This window comes from Melanotaenia boesemani, chromosome 8 (genome assembly GCF_017639745.1).
Source record: "Melanotaenia boesemani isolate fMelBoe1 chromosome 8, fMelBoe1.pri, whole genome shotgun sequence".
Lineage (NCBI taxonomy): Eukaryota > Metazoa > Chordata > Actinopteri > Atheriniformes > Melanotaeniidae > Melanotaenia > Melanotaenia boesemani.
The window spans coordinates 8,140,655-8,162,908 of NC_055689.1; the positions used below are offsets into that span (position 1 = coordinate 8,140,655).

General features: G+C 40.6%; 1 protein-coding gene across 13 annotated transcripts in view; it reads right to left on the reverse strand.

The window, feature by feature from the left end:
- tnk2b (tyrosine kinase, non-receptor, 2b) overlaps window positions 1-22,254 on the reverse strand; it is a 72,569-nt gene that overhangs the window by 22,055 nt on the left and 28,260 nt on the right. For 8 of the 13 annotated variants that reach the window (XM_041992224.1, XM_041992219.1, XM_041992223.1 and 5 more), the window contains 4 exons: window positions 6,455-6,632; window positions 5,332-5,402; window positions 331-597; window positions 95-247 (listed from right to left, as the gene is read on the reverse strand). In XM_041992224.1, the coding sequence (XP_041848158.1) occupies window positions 95-247; window positions 331-597; window positions 5,332-5,402; window positions 6,455-6,632 (669 nt within the window). Of the gene's footprint in view, window positions 1-94; window positions 248-330; window positions 598-5,331; window positions 5,403-6,454; window positions 6,633-11,752; window positions 12,202-12,593; window positions 12,657-22,254 lie in introns of those variants that run through there. The other 5 variants (XM_041992217.1, XM_041992216.1, XM_041992213.1 and 2 more) reach the window with 4 other exon arrangements.

The window sequence follows — 22,254 nt, forward strand, 5'->3', positions numbered from 1 at the left end:
GGAGGTGGACAGAGGGAGGACAGATGCAAGAGAAATAAGCAAAATAAGGAGAACGTAATGCTGTAATTCTGTGTCCTCCCTTTGTGTCTCCTACCATTTTCATTGGGTGAGTGAGCACCACACCGTAGAGGCGAATGAGGTTCTGGTGGTCCAGGGAGTGCATGGCGTTGACCTCGCAGATGAAATCCTCAAGAGCGTCGGGCTGGCTGAGCACATCTGTCTTCAGGCACTTCACAGCTACGTTCAGCTGCCAGAAAAGACGCATTCAAATTCAATCACAGTGAAAAACGCAGCCGTGCACCTGCACAATAAGCAAGCATATTTCCTCACCACCTTCCCTGCAGGTGTCAGCCACTCCCCCCTCTTCACCACACCGAAGGAGCCGTCCCCGAGCTTCTCAAACAGTGTCAGGTCCTTCTCTGGGATGAGGCAGGTCAGAGCCTGCTGCTGCCCGTCAAGAGGAGCGCCGACGCTGGACTGCGTGGATAGGACCGCCTCCCCCAGACAAAGCGGAGGCGTGGGGGAGAGTTTACGAAACGAGGAGGCTGGTTGGCCCTGCTGAGGGAATTCTCCATCTGGACGTTTCCCACTAAACACCTAAAAAGAAGCAGAAAAATGAAGCAGGCTGCAAGTTCATGAGCAAAACTGTATCAGAGGTTGAATGTGCTCGGCTCCTCGTCCATTAATCAGCTCGAAGTGATTACAAGCAACAAGGGAGGCGTTTATCTCTTAAATGGAGGAAAACACAAGCCAGCATGAGAAGAAGTGACTTTAAAACAACCATCATCTGTCAGTTTGAGCAAGATTTATTGTGTCATTAATTGCTGAGAAGATAAATGTGCCATGCAGAAAAAATAAAGAAAATCCATCAATTATTTGCTGCTTAGAGCCTGAAATCAATCACATACAGCACAATCAATGACAATATTCATCCATTTAATATGACTTGTGTATGTATCAACCATTTAATAGCAAGGCTGGTGTGTGTGCTGCTTGCTCAGCCAGATCAGATCCTGCATATGAGTCGGACCTGTTGACTTGAAGAGGAGCGATCTAACAGGCCCAGGCCCACTTACATGTACAGTGGATCAATTCTGAATTTATTTTATTATCGACTGTTACAATTAAATACACAAAAGACTAGAATTGTTTTCTTTATAATGAATAAAAACTTTCTTTTTCTAGGTTCTCATGGTAAAACTGATCAATCACAACTGATTATTTAAGTCTGTTTATTAAGAAATAAGAAAAAAAAATTTGAACATTCTGGGAAAAAATATTGTACAGCTAAATAACAAAATAAAAAAATAATAATTTAAAGTGTAGTATACGTGATTTCATTGCAAATCATAACACTAATTTCTTTTCTTTCTCAAGTTCAGTCTTTCACTTCTAACCTCGAAAAATGTAAATGAACTGAACTTTGAACGAGTTAATGAGAAGCATGAACTTGCACAACACTGTCTAGCAACTACAAACAAAGCTGGTAATCCAGTTTTAAAGCTCAGAGGTTCTCACACACACAGTTGTTTGTCCATGAAGAGACACCATAGTAAAAATGGTGGCACGAATATAGCAGCTGCCATTTTTAACACAAAAGTTATTTTAGTAAAGCGATTAGATACCCACACAAACACTTTTTAAAGATGAATTATGAAATGTTTCTGGCATTGACCATAAATTTTTTTAGATGCAGCATATTTAAAGTAGACCCAAAAGCACTGGTGTGAATGTGACTTAAGATCGGAACCCTCCACATCCTCAGGTAAACCTGAAAAGCTGGAGGACAACCGAGTCAGGTGGACAGAGATGGTTTTGATAAGTTCTTTGGAGAAATACGGATTCAGGCTTGTGATCAAGACACTGTGGACATTAAAATGTTTGTTTTTTTTTGTACAATGTCCAGTTGTCATGACAATGTAATAGGCTTTTCTTACTGCTGTAATTCTTCCCTCAGTCAGCAGAAAATGTGGTTAACACAGTATTAAAATATTAACCTCTGCAATTACAAAGTCCAGCCATAGTTACTCTGAGCGGTCCAAAACTGAAGCCTGAAAAGACAACTTTCCTTCATTAACCTGCACGATATCCTCGAAAGTAGAAGAACAAACAAAATGACTGCTGTGGGGTTTGGTGTAAAGAGTAATCAGTCACAAGTTATAACCAGTGTCCAGCTGTTCGACTTAGAAAACTCTGGTTAAACCTTCAACTGTGTTACATTTGCTAAATTATGCAGCACAACACACAAACTCAGAGCAAACAGGAATCTTCCTCTCAGAAAAGAACTGCAGGAATGACTTCGCAATGTGGAAGTATTCATTAGGAAACACAATTGGATTAAGCAAACTGAATGTTTCTGTGTGTGTCTGCAGGCGTGCACTTGTGACTCCTTTCCATTAAGGGAAACTTTTGTTTTGACCTTCTGAATTACATTGTTTACCAAAATAGGAATGCAGAGAAACCGGCGGTGACTTTAGAATAAAAATATACAAAAGCACGTTTGAAAAGTAAACTGTGTCTTTCTGGAAGAGGGAAGCAGTTTTAAGTGAGTGAAACAGATGCGAGCTCAGCAGATACTGAGGTCTGAAGCCACGAGTGAAAAAGAAGTGTCAATGAAGCCGTGGTGCCAAACATATTTGACTGGCTGGATATAAACAGTTGGGACCGGAATGTGGTTTCACATTCACACCGAACCAGACATGACATAATGCAGCAGACCTTTTTAAAAACACCATCTCCCCGTGGTCACGGTGTGGTCAGTCGGTTTCAAATAGGAGGCTCGACATTCAAGAGATTCGGACTATGGCACAGCCGAGCGCACACACACATGCACAGAGAGCGGGCCGAGGAAGCAGATCACTCTCTGTGAATGGTGCCAAAGGCGGAAGCAGACAGGTATAATTATAGATGGTAAGCACAGTCCTGTGACTGCGCACTGCCAACAGTCACACACACACACACACACACACACAGTATTCCTTCACCACTGCTCTTTGCTTTCAATTTGTGTCAACATGTCACAAAATACCTGTCAAATTAAGTCTTTTCTATTCCTCTTTTCTAAAGACAGTAAATAAGGAGCCATTTTTCAAAAATCTGCGTCTTTACAAACTTAGTGCTTCCAGTTGGGAACTAGGGGTGGGAATCTTAACCGTTCAAATCACAGCAATACGTTTATATTACTACTGATGTATTCTTTTTCCTGTGACTCCTTGCCTACTACTACTTTCTGAGTGGAAACGGGAAACAAGGGTTCTTATATTTGTCGTGACAGATAATTAAGAAAAGTTAATGCAGGAGTTTCCATCACATCAGAGCAAACATGGAGCTGCATTAGATTCTAGTGGTCCTTGGGTTTTACCGGGTTCTCATTCCTCGCAAGTCATTTTTTTCCGGCCAGAGTCGCCTATTATCCTACACATACGTAAGTTTTGGCTGTGTTTACCCACAATGCCCTTTGTGTTGTGGTCCATTTCCTGTATTTGGTTCACTTGAGGCAAACCAAGAGCTGTTTGTAGGCAAACAGGCGTTCGCTTCTTTGACTGTTTGAGTGTTCACACCTCCACAAATGAAGAAGACTTTCTGAGCGAAGAAGGTCAACCATAGAAGCCGAAGTACTTCCACACGCTAGCTTTCAATGCAGAGGGGGCCATCCACATTTCACACTACAATGTGCAGACTGTCTGGGTGCTACACTTACACAATATCGAGTTCTGCCTTCTGTGTTTAGCATTGTGTTATTAATTAACAGTTAAAAAACACATTTTTCAACATTTGTACAGATTCTAAATCGTCTCTGCATCTAAACGACTTTTATTCCCTGCAACTGGGGATGGCTAGCAATACGGCAATTTTCCAATTATCATTTAACTGTAAGAAGTCAAATCGTTTATGAAACTATCATCTTGATATTTAACTGTCTTGTTTTAACCACAAGGTGGCGGTTCACCGGCTCTGATACCGAGTGTAGCACTGTGACAGTTGATGCTAATGGAGTACAAATATACAGAATACACAAAACCAAAGAACATTAAATGTTCTGGGTGGAACATAAAATGAGGTCCAGTTTTACCTTTGCCGGGTAAAGCTAGCATGCCAAAAGTGTACCATGACTATGCAGCAAACTATCCTACTTCATCAGCAGCCTCCATGTCTCAGTATGTTTATGTAATGCTAGAAATCAACAAATAAAATCACAATCTTTAAAAAACAAGTAAATATGTTAGTCTGAAATTGTATACAACTGAACTTGATAAAACTGGACTAATGCAGGAGTTGAATTACTAATGTACGTTCTGTGTTTACGCAGAAGGAGACGCAGGTGAAAACAGGTTAAGACTTATTTATGCTTTACACGCAGTCTTTCTGTCTGTCCTCTTTGTCCTTTATGTACAAACTTTGGTCCGCTTTCAAAGAGCCTGTGGTGCGCAGCCCGACGTAGCAAACGGAGCAGTACCACCATAAACCGCAGGGGGCAGTGTTGTGCAGTATAGCTCATGTGTGGCTAGTGAAGGGAACAAAGAAGACTAAACAATGTATTTATTGGCCACACAGACCATCACCGTCTACTGTGCTGCCTCTTTCATGATCTCCTTCACCGTCACCATGTTTGCTATGTCTGAAACTAATGTCGGCACTCAGAGGTGAGCTCTGAACTCTGCTTTGCCCTCTAGTGCATGTATTACCTAAACTACATGCTAATGTAAAGTATGCATGGGAGTATGTAGACATAAAGTTTGAAAAGAATATACCTATTTGAGTATGTGAAGGGAACTTAAGTGAGCCTTACGAACACCCAGAATACATGGTGTATATCTTTTTTAGTGCAGTTGTATTTTAAAACAGCTGAATTCCATAAAAAAATTGCTTCACATGTACATATTCTTCTTTTTCTTTCATGGGAAGCCAAAATACATGAGATATTGTAACTGAAAAGCAGCCCGTACTGACAGCATGCCAAGTCGTGGTTGTGTAATACATTTCCAGACATTCACTCTGCTTTAATAAAACCCTGAGTTTAGAAGCACAGCCTTATCTCAGTAAAATCACCTTTCCAGCCACATATAGACAACATTTGTGCAGAGATTTGGATGTAAAATGATTACTCACAGAGAAGGAAGAAGCAGAATGTCTTCAACATTAGAAACTGAAGTGGCTTACTTGTACCTCGTTTGTATCTCTGTCAAGTATTTTAGGTGAGTTACTGAGCTCATTTAAATGTATTCACCCTGTTAGGTACAGACAGATCAACACTCTGCCAAGCATACTGCGCTCTATAATAAATGAGACTCATGTCTGTGTGTGAAAGGTGAGTCTGTTCATGTCTGTCACCTTGCTCATCCATGACTTGCGCTTGCACATGGCTTTCCTCCTTTTCACAGCCTCCCACAGCCGTCTTTGCCCTAAAAAAAAGACAGAACAAAGTCACAAAAGCAGTGATGGTCGGTGGGGTGAAACAAGAACTAAAACAGTAAGGCTTTCTTTTCTCTGAGATTTCAGGTTATATTTTTATGTTAATATTATGTTTCCTGTAATAAATGTGTGGATGAAAACAGCAGCAGCAGAGACAGGAAAGACGAAGGGCAGATATGAAAAGCCTGGAAAAGAGCGAGCTGGGATGTGAACGAATATACAAGCAAGAAAAGTGGGTGTAATTAGTGTTGAGCAGCTCTGTAACCGACCCCCCCCCCCCCCCCCCCCAATCCCCCAAGGGCTTCAGTAACTGGATTTAGAACATTACTGCTGTGATCTCCTTCACATCCGCCCACCACAGACAAAGGCTTTGGCACTTTAGTGTCTCCTCCTATTGAAACTAATCACTAGTTGTGACTTTTAAGTGATTTTAAGGTTGTTAGTTATGGAGGATTTGTTCTGGTGAAAATGAGGCTGAGCTGAGCGAACACTAAAGTAACACCTCAGGACATGAAAAGGAAAAAGAAAAAAAATCTAAATTCAACAAATTACATCATTTGATTCCTTTTCTCTAAATCTAAGCGGTGTCTGAGAAACTAAGTCGTAGAACCAAATCTTAGCAGCTATAACTTGAAGAAATCATTATCTGGATGATGTTATCAGTTTCTCATCATTGTGTAGGAATTTTGGTCCACTCTTCTTCTTCAGTGTTGTGCTGCTTTTATTTATGCACAGCTCTATCGCAGCCCCAACACAGCATTTCAGTCTGGTTGACGTCTGGACTTTGGATCATTGCAACACCTTGATTCTTTTCTTTTTTCAGCCATTTTGTCGTGGATTCGCTTCTGAGTTTGAGATCACTGGGATCACAGTCTGTCAGATGGCCTCACATTTGATAATATTTTGGTACAAAGGAGTTCATGGTCCCCAAGGCAAAAAGTCTGCATCCAAACTATCAGCTCCACAATGTGGCACTGAACCGGTTCAACTAAAATCTCCTATCAGCTTCTAGAGTCTCTGTAAGACAGATGTTCTGCCTCACCAGGTCGTCCCATGCCAATTTTCTCCAGGTCTTCATTCTTGACGTAGTCGAAGTGTGACAGCCGTGTGACGTTCAGGTCATCTCGGATCCGCAGGAAGTACTGCTGCAGCTGCACCTCCATCAGCAGCTCCAGCAGCCATTCTGTCCCCTCCTCACACTGCATGCTGCTACCCAGTCTCTGGAGAATGATGCAAAGAAAACAAAACAACACTGGGTTTTAAATCAGTCAATACCAATTTATCTCGTTTCTCTCAAAGCTTGTGGCAAAAATCAGCAAAATGTCACAGAGAACAAACAAACCATTCTTTTCTGAGAGAAAGAGAAAGGAAGCTGAGCTCCGAGCCAGTTTCCTCTCCAGTAAATGTTATCAGAAGCATGAAATACAACCTCAATTCTGCATGCCCTTTAAAACCTGAATTTGAAATAAATAAGTTCAAGTTTGTTTCATAATGCAAAACTATCTTCAGTGGGTAACAGGTGACGGACAAGTTTAGCTTCTTTTTATACCCAAAATTTATTCAAAAGTTACTAATTAGCCTAATTAGCTTAGCCATCATTTCCCAAACATTTTTATTAAATTAAAATTTTAAAACATTATAATGTCCCTCAGGGGATTACAAAAGTATTTTTATATCGTATTTATTCTATTATCAGGAAAACGTGAAGTTCAAATTATTTAATTTTCACTAAATCTAAACTTTGGAAAAAGGATTGTGGCTGTTTAAATAAAAATTTTAAATTCAGTTTGGTTGACAGAAGTCATTAAAATGGACACACACACACACACACACACACACACACAGTTTAGCACAACAAATGTACAAAGACTTGAAATTTGACCTGATCTGGGACACTTTTCTCCTAATTAATGCCTTAGACTGTGATGACTGCCACAGTTTTCCCATTAAGATACTGTCTTGCTTTGTCCCACATCAGACAGTCCCACCTCTAAAAGCTCCCACCCACTCTGTCGTACACTAGTTAAGTCCTGTAGCATCAGGTAGCATCATTTAGAGCAACAACCAACTAAAAAATATAAACTTTAAAATCCTTCCCTTTCAGAAACACCGATAAGCCCAGTTTCTGCAGCTTTCATCTTGTCCAGTATGATGGTTTGCAGCTGCCTGAACTTTGACATCCAGAAAACGCAACACAAAGAAAAACAACTAAATATAAAATTACTGATAACAGCCAAAAAAGGCAGGATGAGGTAATAAAGGTCAGCTGATTTATTCATGTAATTAATTCAATTACATAACAAAAAACTTTTTTCCCCCAGAATTTAGTTTATGTAGCTTTCATCCTCTCTCTACCACAAAAAATACTTTTCTTGCTCACAAAAGTTCAAATTCTCTCAAAGATGCTGTGAAAATTTAGGTGCAACTACATTTTCAGACCACACCAGTGCAGCTTAAACACAAAGTCCAGTCCCTCTACACACGATACTGACTTAGAGCATCAGTCTTTAATGCCAAAACACAAACCCCGGCTTAAAACGTCATCCATCACTGTCGACCTAAGGTAACCAGCTGAAACTACATCGACATGTAGCTGGAATCCAGTTTAAATCCAGAGAGCCTCTCTCACAGAGCTGTTAGTTAAATTTAGAGTAAAGACATTAAAGTAAAAAAACAACACCTGCTCTGGAAAATCCTCCCAGTCTGACTGAGGGGGGACAATCTTTAAAACAACACAAAAGATGCCAAACACTGTTTGGCAGACCTTTGGGTGGCGGCCCACGGCCACGGGCGACGCTTCACTGAGTAATAATTAGACTGTGTGAATGAGGGACTTCCTGTGCTGGCTGAGGAGAGGTTACAAGGTCCAGAGAAAAGTGTCACCAGGGTCACAGCTTCCTCTCTGCCATTTAAACTTCCTAATGGGCTTGGTTAAAGGTCGGCAGCTATTGTTTAATGGCTTTGGCCTGAGGAGCTGGAGATCAGGCTCACACACAAATACACCAGAAGCTGGGGCCATAAAAACAAAATTTCACAACCTACAAACAGTCTATACACATACCTTGTCTTTTCAGTGAGAGATCCTGTGTTTTCAATTAAATTTTGAGATGCAAGATCTGACCGAGGTCAACCTACAGGGAGGGCTCAGACCCCCAATGCTTAAGCCAGATGTTTGTATCCTGATACAGATTCATTCCAATCTGTTTCCATAAAAGGGGGTCAGCTGACATCTCTACAATGCCCAAATATGCGGCTTTGGCTTAGCGTGTGTGAGGGTTTTGTCTACATGTCTGTGCTGGAATTCAGGATGAGAGAACATTCTTTGATGTTAGCTTGAACGAAAACCCATTTGTTTGTCTTAAAAAAAGATATATATATATATATATATATATATATATATATATATATATATATATATATAGAAAGAATAACTCAAGGTAATATAACCGTTAAAAAGTCTGGATACATTGTGGAGAGGTCCAGACAAACCAAGTGCCGGTGCTGCCTGTGGCTTCAGGACTGGCTACAACGGCAGTCATTTGAGTCCATCTTCATATTTTGAATTTTGCTGCTTCATGTCTGACTGTTGCCCTGAGAAAGATGATCCAACAGCATGTTTGGCTGATCCACCATCCGTGAAGCTCTGCCAAAGGCTGTCCTACCTTGTTTTGGGAGAGCTGCAATTTACACGCAACGGTTAAAAGCTAATGTTTCTCTGAGTTACTTTAAAAGGAGAACTTCTCTTCTCTCCATTTGCCTTCATAAGGAAAACATGCTCTGTCTAAGGAACGTACAGTTACACCTGCACAGCGCAGCTCCACGTCTGATCTTCCCTCGCAGTCAGCATGTGAGTGTTATTTCGCTGGACGGTGCCAAAGACGCAAATCAGCTTCCTCCTGGGCCTCTTTCCATCATGGTGTAATATCTTCAGGCATGAGGGGTCAAAATAAAGGTGTTGAAGCCCTTACACTCACCGGCCACTTTATTAGGTCTACTGCTAGTACTTTTTACCTTCAGAACTGTCTTAATTCTTGGTGTCATAGATTCAACAAGGTTTTGGAATAATTCCTCAGAGGTTTTGTTCCATATTGACATGACAGCATCACACAGTTGCTGCAGGTTTGTCGGCTGCATCCATGATGAGAATCTCCGGTTCCACCACATCCTAAAGCTGCTCTGTTGGATTGAGATCTGGTGACTGTGGAGGCCGTTGGAGTCCAGTGAACTCATTGTCATGTTCAAGAAAGCAGGTGGAGATGATCTGAGCTTTGTGACATGGTGCATTATCCTGCTGGAAGTAGCATCAGAAGATACTACACTGTGGTCATAAAGGGATGGACATGGTTGTTGGTACTAAAAGGCCCAAAGTGAGCCAAGACAATATCCCCCTCACCATTACACCACCAGCAGCCTGAATAGTTCATACAAGGCAGGATGGATCCATGTTTACATGATGTTTCCACCAAAATTCTGAGCCTCTCTGAATGTGGAGCTGAAATGGAGACTCATCAGACCAGCAACGTTTCTCCATCTTCTATTGTCCAGTGTTGGTGAGTCTGTGTGAATTGTAGCCTCAGTTTCCTGTTCTTAGCTGGCAGGAGGCACCCGGTGTGGTCTTCTGCTGCTGTAGCCCATCTGCTTGGTTGGACGTGTTGTGTGTTCAGAGACGCTATTCTGCAGACTTTGGTAGGAACCAGTGCTTATTGGACTTCCTGTTGTCTTTCTATCATCTCCAGCCAGTCTGCCCATTCTCCTCTGACACCAACAAGACATTCTGGTCCAGACATCTGCTGCTCTCTGGATGTTTTCTCTTCTTCAGGCCATTCTCTGGAAACCCTACAGATGGTTGTGTGTAAAAATCCCAGTACATCAGCAGTTTCTGAAATACTCAGACCAACAACCATGAAACGTTCAAAGTCACTTAAATCTCCTTTCTTCCTCATTCTGATGCTCAGATTGAACTTTGATTGGCTGATTAGATATTTGTGTTAAACAAGTGAACATCAGTGGCCGGTGAGTGTATGTGTTAAACTTGTAATTTACAAACCCAGTAAGCAAGCGGACAAATACAGTACAAGATCAATGTGCAGGTTTGAATCCCACGATCGGAGGAAAAGGAAAGCAGGCAAAAATCCTCCTTTTTAATTAATTAATCTTATCTTTACAATCTAGTGACGAGGAAGACACACACTGTGGAAAAACAGACAGCAGGAATGCAATGTTCCAGCCGAAAGGCGTGACTTGTCGCAGGACCCTGAGAAATCCACTACTGAAGCTATTTTTCTACATCCTAAAACATTTCTTTAAAAAAAAATATAAGAAAACATGATGCTGAGAAGAGAAGGAAGGATTCAGGAAATTAGTTAAGAGGAAAAAAACTTTCTCTACTCTTCATTATCAGGACAAAAAAAACTCCAGTAGATGTTTTTTACTATTTGCTTTCACTATATATCACCTTGTTATTATAGTTTGTCTTCCTTACTCAGTGTGCCTTGCAAACTGCCCTTTTGGGACAAATAGAAAACTTTGCTTTGGTTCGTTCACCTCGGGGTGAACTTGCTACAACATCCACTCCTGGTAAGACTGGCAGCTGTCGTTAATATTTTCCACTTTGTTAACAATCTTCCATTTCTGATGTCTTTCCTCCTTGGCTTGTATCAGCACACACCTAAATGATCCAGAAAAGCACACTGAATAAATTTCTTGTTTTTATAGAAGGTGCTCACATTGATGATGATCAGTTAGTCAAGTGTATTTAATCAGCAGTATCTGGCTTGTTACATATCTATTTAAATGCCTTGGAAGCTGTGAGGCTGGACTTGTTTTGTACTGTTTTTGTTAAATAATGACACAGTGTAGTGTCATGTTGATCTTCTGAGGTTAAGACCTGATAAACCAGAGCAGATGAAGATGAGTCCTCAGAAGAAAAACCTCACAAGTGAAAAAAGAACATTTGCCATGCGTAAATGCGGAGCAACACCGTGATAATCCCTGCTGAAAAGTGTTTCTGGCCTGGAATCATTCCTCATGGTGTTGGAGGCTGACACATACACTCTTGCACACACACAACTCCTGGACAAAACCCATGTCCTGCATCAGATCTGTTCTGCTCCAACATCCTGCTGCAACAACAACAACTCTCCCAGAGGAGAGCCTCGGTCCAGCTGGAGAGTCACAAACTTTCTCACACACTCAGAATTCTCGCTGGCTTCCACCATACCATAATCATGATTCATGTTTTCTGATTAAACCACACAATCCTGGCTATAGTTACAACCATCCATGACGTGTTACCAGCAAATTAAATCCCTTTCGGAGCGGGGAGATAATCCAGACTTACTCGATACACATGGAAGTGTGCCAGGAAGGGGAAGGTCTTTTTCAGCTTGTCAAAGCGACGCATGTTGAAGTCCCTCTTCTGGATGAATGTAGGTGCAGATTTAAATGGCTGCTGGGGGCGGCCGCTTGTCCTCTGAATCATTACCAAAGATCCAGTTTGATATTGCAAGTGTCTGGGGGAACTCTAAGAAGCAGAAGCACTTTTTGGATCCATACCTTTGGCTCCGAACCCGAGAAGGGGAAGGAAAACTTCCGGCAAGCCCATATACAAATCTGCAACATTCCATGGCGGGACAATCCTCCTGTAAGCCCCTTTTACAGCTTCAGCTCCATCAAGAAGTCAAAGAAGCGCTCATGCAAGGTTCCCTGTGAGATGTGTTGAAGAAAAAAATAAAAGGCTAATGAATTAGTTAAAGCCTCCTAATTCTGCACTCTATCCAATCCAGCATGTGTCCTCCTCAGACAGCAATGAGCCAGTGATATAAACTTACAGAACTTCACAAATAAGTCACTCCTCCTTCCTCCCTTCCTTCCTTCCGCTGCCCCTCTCTCTCTCCCTGACTCTCTGCTTTGAGCATGCAGCTACTGTCTGTCTGCTTTTCCATCCCTCCATCGAGCATGGGACTAAAAATAGGAGCAACTTCTCTCTGATTCAAGCTGCTCAGCAGTCGGGGAAGGCAGCACAAGCATGGGAGCGAGCGTAACCAGCTCCGGTTTCACATTAGGATGCAACAAAATGTGTGTTTGAGTGGTTTCAGAGCAGCTGCTGTTTGTTTACAGGTAGCTTTTTACAGTCACTCCTCCATTTCCCTCTGATCTCCTCTTAAACTTCACTTTCCCACCTCCTCCTGGAGCTTGTCTCCTCTGCCCGTATCTCCGTACCCCTCCCTCCTCGTGCGTGCAGAGCGATGGTCGGTACAGTGCAGAGCAGTGCGTGGTGCAGAGGACAGAGGCTTCATGGTATTCAGCCCGGAGGAGCATTTGATCCGGGGCCAAGGGGTCACATTCAACTGCAGGATGGGGAGCTTGCTTCCTGTGATGAAACCTCCCAAACACATATGCGTACAGGCACACACACATACATAAATACAGCAGCAGCCCACCACTTCTCAGTTCTGTCTCCTCATTTTTGAGCCTGCTTGGGTTTTCATTGTGGTCACGGAAGCAATTATTCTGAGCAATATTCTTTATTTCAGTGATACTGTTAGCAGTCATGCTTATATGTGGAGATATCTGTGTGATCCTTCATTATTAAAACCCTTAATACTGCATGTAGGAACCTAAAAAGGTACATCTAAAAGATAAAAAGCAACTATTTCCACACTTTCTGCCTCAGTGACATCTACTCCCCATTTTCTCTCCTTCATTAATCCCTTCTCTTTCACTCTGATCCAGTCCCTTCCTTCCTTCCTGAGTCTGACCAAACTGTTTTCTTCTTTATTTGGTGCTGCCCTTTTATTTCCTGCCCATAATCCCTGAAAAATGTTATCTCCCTTCCGCCACTCTGCTGCCCGTAAAACAAACCTTTACCAGCTGCTTTTAAGACCGTCGGCACCAGCAAGCACAACCTCACTTTGTGGGCAGAGAGTTTGATGCTGTCCTCTTTCCACTTTTACAGCTTCTTTCTCATTGTGTTTTTTTTTATTTTTAAAGTTTATTCATTGATCTAGCCATTGTTTGATCTGACTCACTCTTTTCTCTCTCATTGATTGATCACAAAACTTGATTGGGAAGTTTTGTGTTTACTAGAGGAAGGAAGGGAGATGAGGAGATGACAGACAAGCAGAAAGAGGAAAAAAGTCGTGAAGTGGCTTTAATCAAAAACATGAGAGCAGATAAAGTGCTGATTCAAAGTGTGTGGTGCTGTGAGATTCATTGCTAATGTGGTAAAAATATAAGAACCATGCAGAACCAAAGTGACAACAGACAAAATGTTCCATGAAACAAGAAAATAAACTAACATTAGGTCCAGTGCAGCCTCCAGCAGGTGAAGCTGTCAGTTTACCACTATTATGTAAATTTCTAATACTAGTTTTACTTAAACTTCTCATCCCTAATTAAAGCAGCCCTACTGAATTTTGCAGGTTTTCACACTAACAAGGCTAATTTAGCATCTGTCTTGGATCCTGTATCATCTCCGAGCTCTCTCCAGTTAGTAAAAGTTCATCTTGAATCTTGTTTTATCTCTTACATTTCTCTCTTTTTCTTCTTCCTCTGATAATGTCCTCCAATCAGCCATGGTGCACATCTGAAACAGGAGTTTCGATATCCAGCTGCTACCTCCTAAACAGATAAGCCCTGACCTCCTTTCCACTGAGAAAGCAACCAATTTGCAAACTTTTTTAGCCAAAAAATTAAAACAATTAGGCAAAATATTAATTCCACACAGTCAAACAAGAAAATTAGTCTGTACCTAAAACCCGGAAACAATTCTGCTGTCATGTCGCAATTTAAAATGGTGAATTTAAAAGTCCTACAAGAAACAGTTTGGCATTTGAAATCAACAACATGCACTCTGGACATGATACCATCCGACTTTTTAAAAACAGTTTTTACCTCAGTAGAAAGTGATCTCCTACTGATAGTTAACAGCTCGCTGGCATCAGGCATTTTTCCCAAGTCACTAAGGATAGCTGCTATTAAGCCACTCCTAAAGAAAAGGACTCTAGACGCCTCTATAATGAACAACTATAGACCTGTCTCTAACCTCTCTTTTATTTCCAAGATTATTGAAAAAGTTGTATTTCACCAGCTTCATGACTTTTTAAATGAAAGTGGAAATCTTGATAAATTTCAGTCCGGCTTCCGACCTCATCACAGCACTGAAACAGCTCTGGTCAAAGTGTTAAATGACATTAGGTTGAATACCGATTCTGGTCAAGTATCAGTCCTGGTTCTGTTGGATCTCAGTGCTGAGTTTGATACTGTAGATCACAGAAACCTGTTGCATAGGCTGGAAAACTGGGTTGGACTTTCTGGAGCGGTTCTTAACTGGTTCAGGTCCTATTTAGAAGGCCGGAGTTATTTTGTTACGATCGGCAGCTATGAATCTGAGCGAGTGGCCATGACTTGTGGAGTCCCCCAGGGGTCAGTCCTTGGACCTCTTCTGTTCAACTTGTATATGCTCCCTTTGGGTAAAATATTACAGAACTATAGTATTAGTTATCAAAGTTATGCAGATGATACCCAACTTTATGTGTCTCTGTCACCAGATGACTGCAGTCCAATAGACTTATTGTGTCAGTGTCTGGAGCAAATAAACACCTGGATGAGGGAGAATTTTCTACAATTAAATGAAGACAAAACTGAGATTATTCTGTTTGGTAGCAAAGAGAAGAGGGTCAGCATTGGTAAACACCTGGAGACTCGGGCTCTTAAAATCACCAACCAAGTTCGTAACCTGGGAGTGTTGATAGACTCAGATCTGACTTTCAGCAGCCATATCAAAGCTGTCACTAAGAAGCTTTTTACCAGCTCAGAAACATCAACAGAATTAAAAGTTTAGTCTCCCAGAAAGACCAAGAGAAACTCATCCGTGCATTCATCTTCAGTAGACTGGATTACTGTAATGGTCTTTTAACAGGACTTCCTAAAAAGAGCATTAAACATCTGCAGCTCATCCAGAATGCTGCTGCTAGAGTTTTAACCAGGACTAAGAGATCTGAACACATCACACCAGTTTTGAAATCTTTACACTGGTTTCCAGTCAGTCACAGAACAGATTTTAAAACCCTTCTGCTTGTTTACAAATCCCAGAATGGTTTAGGCCCAGAATACATCTGTGACATGTTCAGAGAATATAAACCTAGCATAGCTCTTAGGTCCAAAGACTCTGGTCAACTAGTCCAGACCAGAGTCCAGACTAAACATGGAGAAGCAGCATTTAGCTGTTATGCTGCAAACAAATGGAACAAACTGCCAGTGGAGATTAAACTTTCCCCAAATGTAGACATTTTTAAATCCAGGTTAAAAACATTTCTTTTCTCATGCGCCTATGCATGAAATCTGCACGGTAACTTTTTTTAACTTATCTTGCTTTTAATCATTTTAATGTAATTTATTATTTTATTGTGATTGTGTGTTGATGCCTTTTACTATTCTAAATATCTGTAATATCTTTGTTTTATGTAAAGCACTTTGAATTGTGCTGTACATGAAATGTGCTATACAAATAAACTGCCTTGCCTTGCCTAGCGTGTGATTAAGGAACCTGATGCTCTGGACTGGGAAGGTCGTGATGTGCAGTTATTTAGCCTCAGGAAGCTGCAAGGCAACGACGGCTCCAGGAATGTACGTAACGAATGTCAGTGTGCTATCAAAACCAGTCAGAAGGACAATTTTCCAATTTGAGCTTGGAAACATATGTAGTGTTGCTTTAATAGTTATCAGTAAGACCAAATAGAAAAACATCTTGAGATAAAAGACAACAGAAAATACTGAAAACTATTTTTAATAAGTTTCCTTAGTTTGGTACTCTGTCCTTACACGAGTATATGACCTCAGTATTTATCACTTGTTGAGAGGAGAGACTGATGTCCTTATAGACACGTGGAGGCTAAACAACGTGGGATGATACATACAAAGAGATGTTTTTGGGTCACTGGAATTTCATAGAACTTTATTTTATTACATGCTGGTAATCAAGGTGTATGATAAAGGGTTAAACCCGAGACAGCAAAACAACCAGACGGCATTTCAAAATGTTAAATTTGTAAATGTTGGTAAAGCGTTGCTCATAAAAACGGCAGTTTAGCCTCTAAAAACTTCAATAAAAACCAAAAGAATGGAGCCAGACTGTAGCTCCAGGTTTATAAAGTCTATGTGACAGAGGAACTGCAACGTGGTTTTGAGGCGATGACAACCTCACTGGCTAGCCATTATGCGGTGAATTTTTTTTTTCTTCTTTTTGCAACAAAGAATGATTTGCTTTAGAAAAATCCATAGAAGGGAGTTTAAATCAAATCGAGTTTTGCTTTCATTTGGCCAAAATTCTTAAGTTTTCATAGTTTATTTAACATACTGTATAAGCATTGGTTTTATTTTACAGCATTCCTGTCAAACATTATCAATACTATTTGAAACAGGCTTGAAGATGTCCACATATTTAGGCTGGAAAGGATATTTAATTAAATAATGTACTGAAGATCACTGCTGGAAACTCTTGAGATAGTTAGCCGCTGTCCCTTGAGACAAAGTGGGTTCATTGCTATGACAAATACATAGCTCATGTTGGCTTTGGAACAGTTATGTAACTCACATGACTTAGAAACAGATGACAAAGAATAGCCAACATTCCTTTAAAGAAAAAAATCACCAGCTGAACAAAAAGTCTGTAACTGATTATTTACCTAAAGCAGGAGTGAATCTGAAGCTGGAATCTGCTGTGAAACCTAATCATGTCCAAACTAAAAAGAATATCTGGCAGAGAAACTGAGGAATTCTCACCTGAATAAGTTTATGTCAAATCAAATCAATCTTTTTACTTATATATAACTTTCACATACCAAGAGGTACCCAAAGTGCTGCCTAATGATCCTGCTCTCTGGAGTTAAAAGCCAATGTAAAAAGATGACTTTTTAAAAGAGTTTTAAAATCATTCAAGGCTCTGGTAGACCTTTGAGAAAGAGGAAGACCATTCCAGAGTTTAGGGGCTGCTGAGGAAAAATTTTTGTCTCCCCGAGTCACGATTCGAGTCCTAGGGACTACTAACCGCATATGATCTTCTGACCGCGTAGCTCTACAAGGACGGTAATAGTGAAGAAGCTCAGACAGATAGGGAGGAGCCAGACCATTAAAACATTTAAAAATAAAATTTTAAAAGAAATTCTAAAAAGCAGCCAGTGAAGGGAGCGCAGAGCTGGAGTAATGTGCGCCCACCGTCTGGTCCCCGTTAATAGGCAGGCAGCTAAGCTCTGGATCAGCTGTAGACGGCGGAGGAGAGACTGGTCAATCCCAGAATAAAGGGAGTTGCAGTAGTCCAATTTTGGAAAAGATAAAAGCTGTGAATAACCCTTTCTAGGGCATCATCAGGAAGATAAGGCTTTACTTTACAAATGAGCCTCAAATGATAAAAACTACTGCACTGACCTGCCTTTCAAATTTGAGGTTAAAATCAAAGACAACTTCAAGATTTTTAATGAAAGGGCATATATGAGTCCAGACAGTCAACAGCACAGCAGGTCAGTTTTCCCAACAGCGATGACCTCTGTTTTATTTTCATTTATAGAGGAAATTCATCTCCATCCATCCTAATAAAGCCGCAACAATTATTAACCAATTTATATACCTGCTGCAAAAGAAAGGCAAAACAGCAGGGGTGGAAAAGGAGGAAAACAGAAATGTTAAGTTGAACAAGAAGCTGAAGAAGTTAAGACGTGTCAGATGTCAGAGTTCAACTAATGGTTGGTAGGAAGGAATGTGTCACACTCCCCGTCAGCTGCCTTCACAATAAGGAGATTAGAGCAATGTAATTACATTAAGTCAGTCAGTAAGTCAGCATGCAGCTCTGATGAAACACCACAAGGTGGCAGCAGATCTTATGATGGGGCCTTGCGATCCAGTGTCCCAATAACTCGGTTTAGAACATGACTGAAAGTCATTTACATGCATTTTTAATGCTTCTTTAACAATTTCAACTATTTGCCAGCAAGTTATATACAACTTTAGTTATCTTAACTTAACTTTATTAAATTAATAGATTACTTTTTGTCCTGGAAGATGATTATGATAGACATTTGTGAGAAAACTCATATTTCTTTTATTTATTAATTTTTTTTTTACTTTTAACCATTTAACAGCCCGTGTCTTTATCAGCTGATGGTATCCCGGTAGCATGACCAGACCAGCAATCTGACAGATTTTGCCCGGCCCGCCTTCTGCCGCCTGATGGTCTTTGGACCATCGGGCAGCAGGAGGCGATGACCAGCCAGGTGCCATTAAGTAAGGAGGCGATGGCCGGTCTATAAAGCCAGAGTTAAACGTCATTATCATGAATCAAATCAGCGGCCTGCTTGCTGATATGATTCAGAAGAAGGGAAAAATCGTTTAAAGGCCTGAGTTTCGTTTCAGTGCTGCAACAAAAACATTCAGCCTGATTCTGTAACATGACGCTCACTGTACACAGACAGGCATGCAAAGGCATGAGCTCCCATCAGAGGGATTGACACTGACGTACAATGATGGGAATTAACCTAGCTTAGAGGCCGCAGGTGTATTTCTTAAAATAAGTTGCAACCTTCCGGTGACAAAGCATCAATCTGTGGTTTAGTGTGAGGTGCCAACAAAGCTGCCGGCATAGAGAGAAGAAGTAGAGCGAGCAATATTAATCCCTCTTACAACTGTGCAAGTAAAGTCACAGCACACACGTGCACAGAGGGGATATTTGTGAAAGGCCTGCATGACCAGACAGACCGAGATGCGTCATTCCTGATCTCACAGATAGTAACCATCTGCCAAAGCCTGGCTTTTCTGCTCTCCTTAAATCCCTTCACCGTCCATGATACCTCATCATTCAGAGTCAGAAGAGGAGAGGCCAGATGATGAAGAGGTAGAAGTTCACATGGAGACGAACCCACAGTGAGAACAAACCCTCAGCTGCTTCCAGGCCAAGACGGTGACACATGTGGAGCCTTTTGGAAACAGGCTGTTTTGATAGCCTGGTCTGATAATGCTCCAACACAAAAACAACCCCCCTCTCCCTGAAAATGCACCCATGCAGCGCAATCCTTCCCTTGATCCCCCCAAAGCTGGTAAAGAGGGGAGAGGAGGGTGCCAGTGAAAAATATCAAGTATCACGACTGGTAGTCAAGAGCATCAGCAATTTCAAACAACTAAAGTAAAAAATCATGGTTCAGCAATACGAAACATTTTCCTTTAACCTTTGTGCCTTCGTTCTTTGTGCCTTGCTCCATCTTTCCTAAAGTCTTTCTCTTACAGCTGATGGAGCTGCAGACCTGATCGGACCTCAGCTACCAGGCCAGCTGCAGCGTATGCAGCTCACAGACCTACAACACACAGACCGCATTCACATTTAAACTAATACACACCCATCTGCAAATCCATCCATCCATCAATCCATCCATCCATCCATCCATCCATGCATCCATCTTCTATGGTGGCTTATTGTTGGCAGGGTTGTAGAGGAATGGTGTCAGTGGGAAAGTGTGTAAAATGTTAAGAAAATTTTGAATAAATACAAGCAACAAACAAAATTATTTGGCTTAAAAAAAAGGCAAAATTTGGCTCGAACATCATCAAACATCATCTTGGTTTTACTGCCGACCTGCGTTTCTTTTATTTACAGCAGTTTTGTCAGCATCCTTGTTTTTAAAGTGCTCTATAAATAAAGATGAAATGGTATCACTGAATGCATGAAACAATTCTGTAAGATTCCTCATTTTCTCCTATAGAGAAGATGCTGCTTTCTGCTCATACATTCTATTAAGTGGACTGAAAACTTATTTTCATTAATTTTTTTAATTGACTTATACTTATATGGCCTATGGACATTTATTTGGTTAAATTTTTACTTTTTTCATTTTTTTTTACTTTCTAAAACCCTCAAATTTGGGGACATTTGAGAACAGATGATTTGAAAGAAGTTTAGTGTTAAAGCTGCATCATTCCAAGGGGATGATCATATTTATCCTGAAAGTATTTGTTTATCTTTAGGCAAGCCTAAAAGTGTCATTCATTCTTCACTAGTAACACATACACAGGTATTTACACATCTTTAAAAATCTTTCTTTACTATGTTGCTAACAGTATTCAAATAGACTTAGTGATTGTAGAGAGACACTCATTTTATTATGGGTATGCAATTTTCAAGCAAAGGCCTAAAAAATAACCCTAGGGTTCAAATGGCAGATAATGAGAAAAATACAAACACTTAAGGTCCTAACAGACTTTCATTTAAGTTCAGGAACAGTAGCTCATATATAGTTCCTAAATTGCTGCCTTTCATCATGTTAAATAAAACAAACAAAAAAAAAGAAAGAAAAGAAATTCTAAGTTATATAAAATTCTAATAAAATTACACCTGTATTATGAATTTAAAATCAGATGATCTGCTCTTTAAATAATTAAAATATGCCAGGTAAAAACCCCATTTCAATTAATGACTTATTTTAATACACCGGCTATACTTTGAACTAGTTGTACAACACCAGCTCTTTATACGCTACAAGCCAACAAATACTTTAACACTGAAATACCTGCTGAAGGTGGACATCCCCCCCGATATAAAAACCAGAAAACTAAGAAAGAAGCTGTAATGGAGGGGCTTCAAAAAGCCGTGTGTGGCTGCGTACGGTGTACGAGCCGTTGTAACGGAATAGTTTCATCCAGTCGCGCCTGTCATCGCGTCACTGCGTTTGCAAAAAGGCGCGGGGGTTTTGCGGAAGTTGTGGGAGGGTATAAGATGTCATACTTTGCTGTCACTGAGCTCATTCTGCAGCACCTCATCGGTGACCTCATGGTTCTGCATTCAGCATCTCAACACACACACACACACACACACACACAGACAGGACCCGGCCTCAGCCGTGGGTGAGAAGTGCTGAGTGTGGTGAGTGCAGTGGCTAAATGGGAAGCCGCTGACATACGAGAGTAAAACAGCTCGTACTGTGTGGCAGATGAATCAAATTTCAACACGCAGCAGATTTATGAATGATCACATCAGGTGTTACTGATGACAATAGTTAAAGTTTCCAAGTCAGACGAGTAAACCTACAGCTGTTAAATATTTAGATTATCTAAACCTGCTCTGGTAAATACTAGTCTGTAACTTATAGATCGTAAGTCGTAGGTACCTCTTTTTTCCTGGTGGTGTAGCTTAAATGTGATCGAGGAAACGAACAAAACGTAATTTGCGTTTTAACTGTGGCTTCATTCCAGGATTATTAAAGTGTGTCGTTAACAGGTGTAACGATTCATCCACTGATTCAAAGATCCAATGGCATCCAAACTGAAAACACTGATGCAGTCATTTGTAAGATGATCGAGAAACTAGCATGGGGGATTGTTTAAATTAATTTTGTTCTTCCAACCAAAATATCTTAATGTGATGAGGAAAAAGTCCATATCTTAAAGGTGTGCTGTGTTTCTACGAATAAGTCAGACTGTACTACTCCGATTATTATAACTGGGTTAGTTTGAGACTCTAAACAGTAATAATATTTACACTTCATCCTGATTTAATGTCTACAAATAGAAATTTTTCACACAAAAAAACTGTTTCCCAATTAAATGTCTGAGTTCAAGAAGAAAATGAGATTTTTGTGATTTGATGTGAATCAAAATAATTGTATTAAATCAGCATGTGACATTGTCTTTTAATCAAAAAGTAGCAGAACTTGTGATATTGGCAAACACTAACTCAATAATATAGTGATCAAACTTGTGATTTACACACAGTGACAGTAGACTTTATTACCTAAATTCATACTTTTTTTTTGTGTGTGTGTGGCTCATTATGATTAAAATGATTTAGATCAATCATTTGGG